A 15,994-nucleotide genomic window follows, 5' to 3' on the forward strand; every position below is an offset into this window, starting at 1 on the left:
GTAGAATTAACATTTTTCCATCACCAATTCCCCCACTTTATGTTTTTTCTTCCATCTTTCAAAGAGAGGGAGAGAGGGAGAAGAGGGAGAAAGGGAGAGAAATCTACGTATCTTCCCTGTTTCTTACTGAGAGTGTATTTATATGGGGGGGAGCATACATGATTTTGGGGGGTGGGGGAGGCTGCAGCCAGCAAAGAGTGTGGCTATATTCTCCTTGGGGACATTGAAATCTGAGGCTTGGGAATTGGTGTCATTTTGTTTTTCAAAAGACCTGTTAGGACTGTACTCTTCTAATGTATATTTGGAGCATTTCCCTTTATTTTAAAGTTTTGTTGGTGCTTCAATTTTTACTCAAGATTTTTTGATACCAAAGAAGAGCACCTTTACAGAGGAAAATAACAGGCCAAACTTGGCATCCATAAATGTCCAGGAAGAATAATGCTGCAGAAGTTATGAGTGACTTGAAAAATAAAAATGATGTTGATTGTATATTCACACTGGAATGCTACAACAGCAATATAAGCTTTCATTCAAATAATGCCACTTAAACTGCCCACTATGCAATTAGAAAACAAGAAAAAAAAATATTTTTGAACACAAAACTCAAGTCAGTGTAAGTTTTATTATATTACAAGTTTGGGAAAATGGACAATTTACAAAATATAAAAAATGAGGTAAGCAATGCATTTCATTCAAGTTAATCTCTGTAAAGCAGTAGTGTGTCCCTTTTTTCTTCACAATTAGGGGAGGAAATCAAGCTTGAATTCCTAATATTTCATATCCTGAATTGTGTAGGAAACATAAGGTTACAAAGGAAAAGCTAAAAGAAAGCAGTGCCTGTCACATCTCGGAAGAGAGCAATAAGTTAAAAACAAGAGTCCTTTATCGCTACTAATGTCTCATCGCGAAGTGATATTCAACTACCAGCACTGACATTTTCTTAGCTCACTAACAACATAAGCTCAGGAATTGACCTCCAACGCTGTGGGATTTGAGGAAAGTCAGTCTACCTGGGCATTTTAAAGAAATAAATTGAGCAGTCTCTCTCAGAAGGCAAAAGCCACCAACTATTGTCAACCATTCTGGACTGGGCAGCCTACAGGTTAACATTCTGTTCTGAACAGTCTTTAAAAGCAACGATGAGATCCTCTTTCCATACATCCTTTAGAAAGAGGATGAAGCCCGGAGCACTTTAGTATAGTGGTCCTAGTGTCCGATTTAAGGAAATCAAAGAGGTTGTAGAATATCATAACCAAGAAGAGACTGCCAATGGTTTGAACTGATTCAATAAGTTCCTAGCTATACCCTCCATAGCCGTTACAGCCATCCAATTTACTTTCACTTGTTAGAACCAAGGTTTCATTCCTTTACCATGTGTCTGAAATAAGTTAAAAAAATCACTCTGGTTATTACACACAAATTGGGTGTTATTTCCTCTGGTCTTGTGAAAATTATTTCTTCCTTTCTTTCTTGTCAAGATCTCCTTCTCCTGGCTAGCAAGAGAGTAGGGTTTGTTAATCACGACCGCCATCTCCTGGTGCTAGTGAGTCTGTTATAGTTTCGAAAAAGCAGTGGAGAGCGCTCCAGCCAGAATGATGCAAAATGCCAGGGTCAATAAGAGGTAGTTTTTTCTACCCTGTTGAGGAAAGAGAGAAGAAAATCACAAACCAGGTTGAGTCAAATACAAAAAAAATGCAGTTATATTCAACATCTAAAAGAAACCATAGGAACTCAGGATTACCTGCTCTGATACCTGTTCTTCCTCCTCCTTCGATTTTGAGCCCCATGTGGGACAGGGATTGATCTGCTTATGCTGTATCCATCCCAGAGCTTAGTAATAATAATAATAATGGTATTTAAGTGCTTACTAAGTGCAGAGTGCTGTTCTAAGCGCTGGGGTAGATATAGGGTCAGGTTGTCCCATGTGAGGTTCACAGTCTTAAATCCCCATTTTACAGATGAGGTAACTGAGGCACAGAGACATTAGGTGACTTGCCTACAGTCACACACCTGACAAGCAGCAGAGCCGGGATTAGAACCCATGACCTCTGACTCCCAAGCTCGGGCTCTTTCCAATGAGCCATGCTGCTTCTCTTAGTACATAGCGAGTGCTTGACACACAGTCAAGCTTAATAAATCCCACAATTATTAACCTTATTAGACTTGCACCCCCAGTCTTAATACACAATTTTGTATACATACATATATAAAATTGATTTCATCTTGAAAAGGTATCAAAGCTTCAGTCTTCCAAGTATTTCTGAGATGTATAGCCTTCCCAGGGTTTAAACCTATGATGCTAAGCATCTGTTTTCTGGCCTTTGGGCAATGTTTTCTCCCTTTCAAGACTGGGCAGCTTGTAAATTAGATTGTAAGCTACTTGAAGCCAGAAATCATATCAGGACTGTCTCTTTTACCGATTTGTACATTTCAAGCGCTTAGTACAGTGCTCTGCACCTAGTAAGCGCTCAATAAATACTACTGAATGAATGAATAACACCAGTGTAGTTTACCAAGTAACTATTCCCTTACACAATGCTCTGCACAGGGCTCAATAACTTCTAATCAATTGATTGAGCTAAGATGATAAGAGAATTTAGGGACTGCCCAAATGAAACAGCCTGAAGGGTCCCCAGACAAGAGACATAAAAGCACAAAGGTGCATTTGGCCAAATGAAACCTGCCTAAGGATCTTGGGGGAAAGTAAAGTAATTCTCCAGGTATTTGTTGAGTACTTAGAACAGTGCCTGGCACATAGTAACTGCTAGGGTAGACATGATAATCAGGTTGGACACAGCTTATATCCCATGTGCAGCTCACAGTCGTAATCCCTATTTTACAGACGAGATAACTGAGGCACAGAGCAGTTAAGTGCCCAAATTCTCCCAGCAGATAAGTGGCTGAGCCGGGATTAGAAACCTAGGTCCTTGAAGCAGAATGCTAGAAACTTTCATGGGTAGTTGCTCTTCCCTACTTATTTATGGTATTTGTTAAGCACTTACTATGTGCCAGGCACTGTACTCACCCCTGGGGTAGACGCAAGCTAAAGAGGTTGGACCCAGTCCATATCCCACATGGGGCCCACAGTCTTAATCCCCCTTTTACAGACAAGATAACTGAGGCACAGAGAAGTGAAGTGCCTTATCCAAGGTTACACAGCAGACAAGTGTCAGGGTCTGAATAAGAACCCATATCGAATAAGAACCCAGAGAAGCAGCGTGGCTCAGTGGAAAGAGCCTGGGCTTGGGAGGCAGAGGTCATGGGTTCAAATCCTGGCTCTGCCACTTGTCAGCTGTGTGACTGTGGGCAAGTCACTTAACTTCTCTGTGCTTCAGTTACCTCATCTGCAAAATGGGGATGAAGACTGTGAGCCTCACGTGGGACATCCTGATTACCCTGTATCTACCCCAGCGCTTAAAACAATGCTCTGCACATAATAAGCGCTTAACAAATACCAACATTATTATATCCTTCTCAGTCCCAAGCCTCTGCTCTATCTACTACACCAGGTTGCTTCTCTATCTTCTTCTTGGAGGACATTTGTGATAGCATCAGAGAGCTTCAAGTGCACGATCTGGGCATCTCCAATGGCTTTGTTACTGCTTTGTGGCTAAAACCACAATGGAGCCTGCTTGCATATTTCTAATAATTACGACAATGATGAAATTTAACCGCTTACTATATGCCAAACACTGTACTAAGCACAGGGGGTGATAAAGGATAATTAAATCAGGCATAGGTCCTATCCCACATGGGACTCACAGTCTGAAGGGAGAATAGGTATTTAATTCCTATTTTATAGATGAGAAAACCGAGGCGCAGAAAAGAAGTGAATTGACCAATATCACACAGCTAGGCAAATGGTAGAGCGAGGATTAGAACCTGAATCTCCCGACTCCCAGTCCTGTGCTCTTTCGCCTGAGCCACACTGCTTCTACTTCTCCTCACTTAACTCAAAGTACCTTGATGAAAAAATATTTCTAAAAGCCCAACTTACACTGAGGTAAAAATACTGTCCAATACAAGTTTCCTAAGTAAATATCCTGGGATGAAAACAAATAACCAAATATTACGCATGGCAACAGAATCACATCTCAGTGAGCAGGAGAATCGGGTCATGATAACAAACAGTGGTACTGAGAGCTTAATAAATGCTTAAAGGGGCAAAAGTACTCCAACCTGGTCTCCAGGAGTGACCTGGGCTGTTAATAATAATAATAATAATGTTGGTACTTGTTAAGCGCTTACTATGTGCACAGCACTGTTCTAATCGCTGGGGTAGATACAGGGTAATCAGGTTGTCCCACGTGAGGCTCACAGTCTTAATCCCATCTTACAGATGGGGTAAGTGAAGCACAGAGAAGTTAAGTGACTTGCCCACAGTCACAAAATTGACAAGTGGCAGAGCTGGGATTCGAATCCATGACCTCCGATTCCCAAGCCCAGGCTCTTTCCACTGAGCCACGCTGTTACCAACCTGATTAGCTTGTACCTGCCCCAGTGCTTAGTACAGTGCCTGGCACATAGTAAGTGCTCAACAAATATAAAAAAAAGATATAATAAGGAGTTGCTTACACTATGGCACATTAGCTTGGAGTATTTCTGATGTAAAGATTCCCTTGAAGGGAGTGGCTGGAGCAGATCAGACCCAATTTCTCTTGGGCTCACTTAAAGCTGTCTCCAAGTCCACTACTGGTCACTGAGTGGAACCAAGACAGCAGCTGCCACAGGCAACTGGCTCCTCTCCCTGACCTGGATGGAGGCCCAGAGGAAGGGGAGAAAGGGGGCTTGGTGGTCTGGACGCTCTTTGTCATTGCACACTTGAGAAATCCCTGATCTACGGTGGAGGGGAAATCCATCCGTCTGATATTACGAAAGTTTATCAGTTGGCCTTACATCCCCAATAAGTTATGCTTCCTTTCTCATGGTTCTCCAAGACTTTTAGCACTTGCTCATTGCTATCATGCTTATTAAATAGAAACCCTTGTGATGTAGGTGCTTGCTTTCCATGAAGCTTTGCAGCTTGTTTGGGACATTGAGTGATTCTATAGGGTAAATAGCCTTAATGGAGAAATGGGAAACATGTGTGAGAAAACTCAGATAATCTAATAAACTGTAAATTTTTTTAAAAAAGGAGGGGTGAAGGAAGAAAATACTATTTTTCAGATTGTGTTCTTAAAAGTTGCTAAACAATACATTTCCCTGGATATTTAACTTCAGGAATCTCATTTTAGACTAAGTGTATGATTTGTTAAAATACATTTTCTCATTAAGCAGGAATGAAAAGATTTTTCTATCTTGGAATGATTTATCATTTGAGGATCAGCCAGATATACAAGCTCCTTTTATAGTTCCCAGAACCTAGTGATAGCACTGAGTCTTATTAGAAACAGGCTTGGCTTGCTCATTCAGCTGCATATGAAAAAGGAAAATATTGTGGCTTCGTCTCCTAGTTTCAGGATCTCTGCATTCACATTGCTTCCAATAAATTTATTGTGGAAAAGGACATTTATCCAGTAAATCTACTTTGGAAAAGGAACCAGGTAGTAAAAAGTTGGAAGAGAAGTGTTTTTTGTGGGGTGGGGGAAAGGCAGAAACAGTTATTTATGGGGAGAACCCTCCTCTAGACAGTAAGTTCGTTATGGGAAGGGAATGTGTCTGCTAATTCTGTTGTGTATGGTACTCTCCCACGTGCTCAGTATAGTGCTCTGCAGAAAGTAAGCACTCATAATCAAACTGATTGAACATAAGTCATGTTTTCAATTCTGCTTATTCTCTTGTTCCTTGTATTGGGGGAAAAATGGCTGACCCGAGCTGGCTTCTCTAAAGACCTAGCAATAGGGAAGTTGGCAGAAACTCTGGCCAGTGAGTTCCTCTTAGTATAGTAATAATAATAATGGTGGTATTTGTTAAGTGCTTACTATGTGCAAAGCACTGTTCTAAGTGCTGGAGGGATACAAGGTGATCAGGTTGTCCCATTTGGGGCTCACAGTTTTAATCCCCATTTTACAGATGAGGGAACTGAGGCACAGAGAAGTGAAATGACTTGCCCAAAGTGACACAGCTGACAAGCGGCGGAGCCGGGAGTAGAACCCATGACCTCTGACTCCCAAGCCCGGGCTATTTCCACTGAGCCATGCTGCTTCTCTGCATATTGTACTAGCCTATCTGTAGAGAGACATCAGCTTGTCCCATGACATATTTCTGTTCTCTAAAAGCCAAGATAATCCTCTTCCAATATGACCAAAATTCAAACACTTATGAAATTTATTTTTTCTTAAAGTATTTAGATCCACAAACATCTCAGAGCTTCTAAACACATTTGTCCCCTTAAAAAAAAAAGAAGAAAATATTAACAACTGTAGCTCCAGCTACAGTTCCTCAGTTTGGTAGTGTAAAGTAGAAGGTACTGGAAAAAAAAATACAGCCTGGAGTATTCTACATTTGATATAATAATAGTGGTAGTTATTAAGGGCTTATTATTATGTGTCAAGCTCTATTATCAGAGCTGGGGCAGATTCAGGTTAATAAGGTTGGACACAGTCCCTGTCCCACATAGCAGTCACAATTTAAGTAAGGTGGAGAACAGGTATTGAATCCTCATTTTACAGATGAGGAAACTGAGTTACAGAGGAGTTAAGCACATGGTCAAGGTCACACAGCAGGCAAGTGGCAGAGCCGGGGTTAGATCCCAGGTCTGCTGATTCTCCGGGCTGTGCTCTTTCCACCAGGCCAAGCTGCTTCCCAATCTGTGGTCTGCTGGGGGGCACTGTGATCTACAGAGCATGGGACCGGGAGTCAGAAGACCTGGTGGGATCTAATCCCAGCTCTGTCACTGGCTTGCTGTGTTTTCACAAACAAGCCCCTGACTGAACCTGTCTAAACTTCAATTTCTTCACAAGTAAAATCCCCAGCTCACAGGGATGTTGTGAGGACAAAAATGAAGTACTTTAAAAGCCCTTTGGACAAATATAAGAGCTTAAATTACAGTATTTATATTCATATTTTCAATATTATGGAGAATTAGAAGAGGCAGAAGCACCCAATTACATCCTATTTTAACTCTTCAGGGTTTTCCTAGGCTTACCCTTCATTTCACTTACCGTTATTTCTTTAAACACCAGAACTCCCCACATTGCAGCTATTAGGCCAGGACCCTATAAGAAAAATTCAATAACATTTTAAAATCTCTTTACACTGTTCTACATTTTTCCTATTACATGGGTCAATTTAGCTTATTTTGTGGGTTGAAGATTTCAGAGGATTCCTCTCACAGTTAGTTTCCCCTCTACTTGTAGAACTGCCTACAAAGTTGGACCAGAAAATGTCAAAAGCCTGCTCAATCAATCACATTTATTGAACAGTTACTATGTGCAGAGCACTGTAATAAACACTTGGGAAAGTAATAATGTTGGTATTTGTTAAGCGCTTACTATGTGCCGAGCACTGTTCTAAGCGCTGGGGTAGACATAGGGGAATCAGGTTGTCCCACGTGGGGCTCACAGTCTTAATCCCCATTTTACAGATGAGGGAACTGAGGCACAGAGAAGTTAAGTGACTTGCACACAGTCACACAGCCGACAAGTGGCAGAGCTGGGATTCGAACTCATGAGCCCTGACTCCAAAGCCCGTGCTCTTTCCACTGAGCCATGCTGCTTCTCTACAGAAGGGCTGGTAGACATGATCCCTGCCCTCAATAAGTTTACAGTCTAGGGGAATCTTTGCCTCATTTCAGGCAAAGGGCAGATTTGTATCATACAATGATTGTAAATCATGGAGAAGTCTTGGGTATGACTTTAAGCCTTTAAATTACCAGAGGAAATTCATTCATTCAATCATATTTATTGAGCGCTTACTGTGTTCAGAGCATTGTACTAAGCACTTGGAAAGTACAATTAAGCAACAGAGACAATCTCTGCCCACAGTGGGCTCACATTCTAGCGAACGGGGTCACAGTTTAAAAGTCTTGAAAAGATCAGTTCATTCAAAAAGGGTTTGGAAAGACTTAGGAAAGTCCATAGGAGGAAAAAAGGCAGGGATGTCAGATATTTCACATAGAAACATTAAGATCACACTGTCCTTCCAAACATTCCGTTGCCATTGTCTAAGACAGAAAACTGGGTCAGATGGACTATAGTACCAGGGAGGAGGAAGAGGTGGAGAGACCTATTGCAATTTCAGAACTTAAGCTCCAATCAAGCCCCAAACCCTAATTCAAAGCTGAGGCCTGAAGGCACCTGATTTTCACCCTTATTTAAAGCTGAGGAAAGGATATGCTTTACTGCACTTGATTTAGCTCTGGCTCTACTCAATAGGGCAGCCATTTCACTATGGCATAATGCAGGACTTGGGCTGAAAAGACCCCGATTGAGGTATTTAAAGCCACAGGGCTGGCAGGCATTGTGGAGTACCGTGGCTTTCTCTGTCACCTAATGATGATGGGGGAGCCCCAAAAGATTCCAAGCTGGGCTGGGGGCCAGGACATGCTGGCTGAAAGGGCTGGAGGGCTCCTCCAAGTGTTTAGTACAGTACTAGACACACAGTAAGTGCTCAGTAAGTATGATTAATTGAGAAGTCAGGGCCCACTCCAGAGTAGTCCTATGTCCTGCCCAAAGCCTCCATAGGCTCAGTGCAGGAGCAGATGGGGCTGACTGGCTGCCTGGCACATAGCAGCATAGCCTAGCATGAGCCTGGCAGTCAGAGGACTTGGGTTCTAATCCCAGATCAGTCCATTGCCTGCTATGTGACCCTGAGCTAGTCACTTAACTTCTCTGTTCCTCAGTGTCATCTGTTATTGGTTATATGGGTCCTCCTACTTAGACTATGTGCCCAATTTGGGACAGGGACTTTGTCCAACTGATTTGCTTCTATCTACTCTAGTGCTTAGAACTATGCTCAAAACATAGTAAATGCTTAACAAATCATCATCACCATTATTGGCATCAGAATTTACTGAACATTTGCTGTGTGCAGAGTGCTGTACTAAGCACAATACAAATATAATAATAAACTGCAGCTCAAGCCCTGAGCTGCTAGCCATGCACAAAGAAAAAAAAATCCATGTATAAACAATTTATACCAGAATACCTGCAATGGCATTTTATTTTATTTTTTATTTTACCAGTACACTCTTCTGGAGCATCTGACACTCTCCTAACAACTAATCAAATTATCTACATTCCTTTACTTTTCAAAAGGAAAGAGAAGGAAAGCATAACAGCTGGGTTGATCACAGCCCTTGGGGAGAAGGGTGAATCATTATAAGCTCCCTAAGGTTTTCAGTTCAAACATCACATAAGCCCTGGCAGCTTCTGTAATAAAAATAATCACTCAGAGTTTTTTCTTCTCCTGTAACTACAAGTGATTAATTAACAAGTTGAATTAATAAGGAGTTTGACTCCTTTTCTGGCATTCAAATAAAGGAAGGCAAATGCGTCTATTTGTCAGATGATCAGGTCAGGAGAACCACCCATCATCAATGAATTGATACTACCTGAACCAGAAATCTACTTCAAATTAATCAATCATATTTACTAAGCACTTACTGTGTGCACAGCACTGTATTAAGTGCTTGGGAGAATACAATATAAAAGAATTGATAGACATACACACAGTATCAGGCAAGTACCATACATAAACCACCTGGAAGGTTTTTTTTCCCCCCTTTTTAATCTGTTTATGGCATTTGCATTCTGAGGTACAAATGAGTGACAGAGAGCAACATGATCTGGAGAAGAGTCTTTCCAAGCATTTTCTGGAAGAGTAACTCCTCCTCTAGATGTCAACTCTTTTGGGGCAGGGAAAGTGCTTATTAACTGTGTTGTATTGTACTCTTCCAAATGATTAGCACAGTGGTCTGCACACAATAAGCACTCAATAAATACCATTGATTAATATACAGCGATCCAACAAAACTCAAAATTTCTAAGCAGCACTTAAATGGAGCCTTACATCTTTTTCAAGAAACTTCCTGACTGCTCAACCCACTTTCCAGTCTACCAGCACAGCCATTTAGCCATACTTCTGTGAAATAACTCTTTTGACAAGGGATTATATAATCTGATGGCTGTCTTTTTTCTTCCATCCAATTGAGGTTTGCAAGGGCAGGGGTTTGAGGTTAGAGATGATGTCCCTTTCTTAACCTAGATCATTAATAAAGGTCTATTACTATTTTGGGGCCCGTGTGAGTACTTCAGTAAATATTTGACTAACGATATTGATATTTAAAAAGCAATTATATGGACATTTTAGCCACAAAGGACTTTAAGTAGCAAGAACCTGATTAAAAAGATCTGCCCTTATCAGGTCACATTCCAGCCTTACTGCCTTGGTAGGTCTTAGCTGAATCCAGGTCAAAACTCTCCAATAGTCTAGTGCAGGACAATTGAACGAGGTCTCTTATCTTACAGATAAGGTCAAGAACATTGGAGGAATTTCTAGTAATGTCAAAGATTAGGTGCAGATAAGCCTCACCTTTTAAGGTTCCCATAGCAGAAGGGTGTCAAGGGGTTATTTATTAAAATGCTCTTTGAACTCTTCCTCTGCATATATTTCCTAAGAGCAATTTCCTCCACATCCTGCTGCCTCACTCATCTTTGAAACATGGCTCAGTATACATATTTTCATCCCTCAAAATCTTCAAAGTTACCCATTTCCCTCCAATTTCAAACAACATTTCTTACCCTGACTTCACTGCTCTCCACCAGTGTGGCCTGGTAGAAAGAGCACAGACCTGGGAGCCAGAGGGTCTGGGATCTAATCCCAGGTCTGCCAACTCTCTGCTGTCTGACCTTGGACAAGTCACTTGTCTGTATCTTAATTGGCTTGTTTGTAAAATGTGGATTCATTACCTACTCTCTCTCTTCCAAAGACTGTCACAGTCCTTGCCCCACATGAGACTCTCAATCTGATTACACTGCACCTGCCGAGCACTTAGGACAGTGATTAATTTTACCATTATTTATATACACTCTCTTCACCCAGTACTTCACAGTTCACACTCTTCACAGTTCACACAGCTCACCTTAACTATCCTCTACTCTCATCTTGCTCACCTCTAACCCCCTTTCTCTTATTGCTCTACTGACCTGGAAGTCCCTCCCCAAAGCAAAATCAATCAATGAATGGTATTTCTTGTGTGCTTACTCATTAATGGTATTCATTAAGTGCTTACTATGTCTAGAGCACTCTACTAAGTCTTGGGAGTGTTCAACACAACAGATTTGACAGATATGTTCACTGCCCAGAGTGAGTATACTGTCTAAAGGGCCTTCAAGTCCCTCCTAAAATTCCACCTCCTCCAGGAAGACTTCAACTAATTTTCAATCCCCAAACTGTAACAATCCAACATCCATCTCTAGCATTTGTGTATTCAGTCATACCCATCTTCATCATGGGTGCCTAGATCAATATCCCAATATTTGTTCGGATTCCACTGTTCATAAACAATTTTTGTGTCTGTCTTCCCCAGTGAAAAGTAAGGTTATTGGGGACAGAGAAGATGTTTGGTGCTTCTGTGGTACTTTCCAAGGTATTCAGTACAATGCATTGAACTCAGTGGAGTAACTATCCTACCACTTCTTCTACTATCAGGAAGTCCTTCAAGACACCAAAGAGTGAGCTGACTGTCTGAGGCTTATCCCTTCTCCCATGTCAAACTTATCCATTTATAAATCCCTTGCAAAAACTATGAACAAATGACCCAACTGGGTAAGAGCATGAAAGATGGGTAATGGCTCCCAAGAAGTTCAGGGCCTTGATGAGATGCAGAACAACTTGACCAAATATTCCTACATGTCAAAGGGAGATAAGCATGAAAGCCACAGTGATCAGTGTTAGGGCTTAAAAACTGATGCCTGTGGGACCGTTTTAAGCTCAAGCTCCATCATCTTCAATGGCTATCGAGAAATCACATACCGAATAGAGGAACAAAAATTGATCACTAAAAAAAATTCTACTACTTACTGCAGTGATTAATGGAAAGCTGACCACAGCACTTAGAGTGCTATTAGCTATGAACCAGCAACAAGTGGCTACTGCCCAGAGAATTCCAGAAATAAAACCTGAAACACAAAAGAGAGTAGAGATATTTAGAGAAGCGGGTGACTTAATGGAAAGCACATAGGCCTAAGAACTAGGGGCTCCTTACCATTGGCTTTAAACCATTCATTCACCTTGCTCCCTATCTTACCTAGCTGATTTCCTTTTACAATTGTACTTTTCCAAGCACTTAGTACATGCTCTGTACACAGTAAGCACTTAATAAATACAACTGAATGAATGAATGAACCCAGCACGCTTACTTCACTCCTCTAATATCACCTCCTCACTCTACCTTAATCTCATCTATTTCACCCCGAATCCCTCGCTCACGTCCTGCCTCTGGACTGGAACTCCCTCCCTCGTCATATCCGACAGACAACCCCTCTCCCCAACCTTCAAAGTCTTATTAAAATCGCATCTCTTCCAAGAGGCCTTCCTTGACTAAACCCTCATCTCTTCTCCCTCTCCCTTTTGCATCACTTTTGCACTTGAATTTTTACCCTTTATTCTCCCCACCTTCAGCCTCATAGCACTTATGTACATATCTGAAGTTAATTTTAAATGTCTGCCTCCTTCTCTAGAGTGTAACCTCCTTGTGTGACTGGAACATGTCTACCACATGAGGGGCTTCACTTTCTCTTATGCAATAGAAGTAACTGACTCTGTAAACCACAGTTCCATAGCTTCCTTTTCCCTTCTGGACAAAGAATTGGGTCTGCTTATGCCTACTTTGAAGAGGCATTAGAAACACATCAATAAAATGTATTTTCAGAAGAAACAATGCTTTCAAATGGGTTGCCTGGCTTAGTAATACTAGAGCTCCAAGATGCCAGCTAATAAATGACCCCATTAGTTATTATGTTAAATATCCATACCTGGTATTATTGCTTCAGGGTACACTTTGGGATTATTTTTCATGGCTGCGCAATAGACCAGAAAGTAGGTAGTACTTGTTAAAAAAATGCCACTGAAGTGTGCAAAAACATAGTCCAAGTCTGAAAATAGATATTATAGACATAATTAACATTCTATTCTGACCTTTAAAAGTATTAAAACTCCATTAATAGAAGAATTACACTGGGATGTAAAAAGAATGCCATTTACAAAGAAACTGTGCTTTGCTAGAAAACCAATATAGCCCCGGGGAAGACAGAATGAAATTATTTTTCCACTTTCACCTCTCCCCACACCCCCAAAATCACCTCAAAATCACTGCTTTGGCCAGTCCTCCTTTTTTGAAACTTGCCCCCTTTTCAGCAATCAGCGTAGAAGGTGGCTTCAAGCTCATCTTAAGGAGGTGTCAGAAATTGAGTCGGAAAGAAACAGATGAAGAGCCTACAGAGAGGCAGGACCCAGATATAAAGAGACTGGGTGGCAAGAAGAGAAGACATACACACACACACACACACACACACACACACACACACTCTTGGAAGAGTTTTTTTTTTTTTTTAAAAAAGCCCAAAGCCTCTTCTATTGCACTAAACATCTCCTAGAACTGGAACTCTGCCTTCTCTTCAGAAATTAATTGTGAGAAAAAAGGGAGACGAGTAGGAAAATCTTTGATGTCCTGATGCTGGGCATGGAACCAGGGCAGGGGAAGAGGGAGAAGGGTGAAGTTGTTCAGTACTTAACACTCAGAAAGAATGACAGGGAGGAAGAGAGTGGACAGGATGAGAGAAGAAAGGAAAAGGAAATGCTTCAGCTCCCAGGACATGGTTTGCAAAGGTATCTACATGCAGCTCATTACGTACAGATTTGATTCTGGTTCACAGAATTAAACTTAGCAAAAAACGAAACCAAACCAAAGCCCCTTCAAGATATTATTCCCACATTAAAAGCTGCAATTAGAATTTCCCACTTCTGGGGGTTGTGGGCTTATTTTAAATGAACGTTTAGTTTTAAAATACAGTAGGATCTCTCCTCTGATGAATCAAGTAATAAACCATGGAGTCAAAGGCTCACCCCTAGAATTAAGTCAGGATGCCAGACTACTGTTGGGAAATTATCAGGGGTTATAATGGCTTGTTCACTTTCTCTTCTAGTAGTAGTAGTAGTAATAATAATGATGATGGCATTTGTTGAGCACTTACTATGTGCAAAGCACCATTCTAAGCGCTGTGGGGGGGAATACAAGGTAATCAGGTTATCCCATATGGGGCTCACATCTTTAATCCCCATTTTACAGATGAGGTAACTGAGGCACAGAGAAGTTAAGTGACTTGCCCAAAGTCACACAGCTGACAGTAGCAGGACCAGTAGCATGTACTGTATGCCCTCTCGCTGCCGGGCACTATGATAGGCGGTTGGAAAATACAAAGTGACACATTCCCTGACCACAGAGAGTTTATGGTCATTCTGACTCAATGTAAAATCAATCTGCCACTGCCATGACAGAGGATGGGAGCTGCTCAGATCAAGTATCGCCTGTGAGCTGATCAATGATTTAAAAGCATGGAATATACTTTGAATGTTCCTTGGAAAGCACAGAGTCATTTTCCAGAAGGTAAAGGAAGTCCACCACCAAAGAAGCCCCATCAGTATTCAGAGGTGAGAATGGCAAATAAACTAAGGTAATTAATCTTCTTAGAAAAAAGGGAAACAGTCAGCTGGAGATGTCGACTGTAAGCAATCTTGGCACTCCTCTGACTCTTCCAATGCAGTCTGCAAAATTTAGTTTTTATTATGACCCGCTACTAAAGCACAGTCTGACACGTCAGGCTCTGAGGACGGTTACTTGATTTTTAGATACAACTCACTACTCAGCCTCTTCAAAAAAAGATGAGGAACAGAAGTGGTTTCTCAAAAAGCATCCATACAGAGACAATGTCTAATCATGAGCCAAATCAGCTTCAATACTGAAGGACTGATGAGAAACTCACATTAGAACAAAGGTTCATTTTGTTTATATCTTAAAAAAAATGGCGTCCATAGGGAACACACTACTCTTTTTTACTTCATTGTCCTTCATAATAATAATAATAATAATGTTCGTATTTGTTAAGTGCTTACTATGCGCAGAGCTCTGTTCTAAGCGCTGGGGTAATCAGGTTGTCCCACGTGAGGCTCACAGTTAATCCCCATTTTACAAATGAGGTAACTGAGGCACAGAGAAGTTAAGTGACTTGCCCACAGTCACACAGCTGACAAGTGGAAGAGCCAGGATTCGAACCCATGACCTCCGACTCCCAAGCGGGCTCTTTCCACTGAGCCATGCTGCTTCTCTACTCTCAAGTCTTACCCAAATAATGTGTTTCATGACTATTAGAGTCCCAGTTTCAGGTGCTGAGGACAAATATTATGAAGCCACCATAAGAGGGAGAGCTTGGTTTTGGGATTTCTAATTGGTTCATTTTAGAATTAATCCCTTAGTTATTTAAAATTAAGTGTTCATTTTAAAAAAATCCACCAGGGACTACTACTACTATTACAGAATCAGAGAGACTGGGAATTTTCAGGGTTGAGGAGTTGGGGGATCCCAACGTTTTTCCCCTTGCTGTACCTGGACTGTCTGGCCAGTGGATAGAGCATGGGCCTGGAATCAGAAGGACCCGGGTTCTAATCCTGGCTCCACCAAATGTCTACTGTGTGATCTTGGGCAAGTCAGCTAACTTATCTGTGCCTTCGTTACCTCATCTGTGAAATGGGGATTAAGAGTGAGCGCCCCATGTGGGTCAGGGATTGTGTCCAATACATTAGCTTGTATATAACCCAACACTCAGAACAGTACTTGACATATAGTAAGTGCTTAGTAAATACCATCATCATTATAATTAAATCCATCCTCTTCTGGTCAGATCACTCTAGCCACAAACACAGGGGTCTCTGAGAGGAGCTGGTGTCCACCTACAGGTTCCATAACACAAATTAAATCCTAGAGCAAAGGACGTGGATTCGCTGACTGTGGGCAAGTCACTTAACTTCTCTGTGCCTCAGTTCCCTCATCTGTAAA

The 15,994-nt window shown here is 41.4% G+C and overlaps 1 protein-coding gene across 4 annotated transcripts in view; it reads right to left on the bottom strand.

Moving 5' to 3' along the window:
• Nucleotides 1–603: 603 nt before the first annotated feature.
• Nucleotides 604–15,994, bottom strand: part of TMEM144 (transmembrane protein 144) — a 35,673-nt gene continuing 20,282 nt past the window's right edge. For 3 of the 4 annotated variants that reach the window (XM_039913748.1, XM_007673053.4, XM_029077137.2), the window contains 4 exons: nucleotides 12,918–13,037; nucleotides 11,965–12,062; nucleotides 7,104–7,157; nucleotides 604–1,636 (listed from right to left, as the gene is read on the bottom strand). In XM_039913748.1, coding sequence (XP_039769682.1) covers nucleotides 1,553–1,636; nucleotides 7,104–7,157; nucleotides 11,965–12,062; nucleotides 12,918–13,037 — 356 coding nt within the window. In that variant the 3' untranslated portion in view covers nucleotides 604–1,552. The remainder of the gene's footprint in view (nucleotides 1,637–7,103; nucleotides 7,158–11,964; nucleotides 12,063–12,917; nucleotides 13,038–15,994) is intronic. The other variant, XM_029077138.2, reaches the window with a different exon arrangement.

Source organism: Ornithorhynchus anatinus, chromosome 12 (genome assembly GCF_004115215.2).
Source record: "Ornithorhynchus anatinus isolate Pmale09 chromosome 12, mOrnAna1.pri.v4, whole genome shotgun sequence".
NCBI classification, from domain to species: domain Eukaryota; kingdom Metazoa; phylum Chordata; class Mammalia; order Monotremata; family Ornithorhynchidae; genus Ornithorhynchus; species Ornithorhynchus anatinus.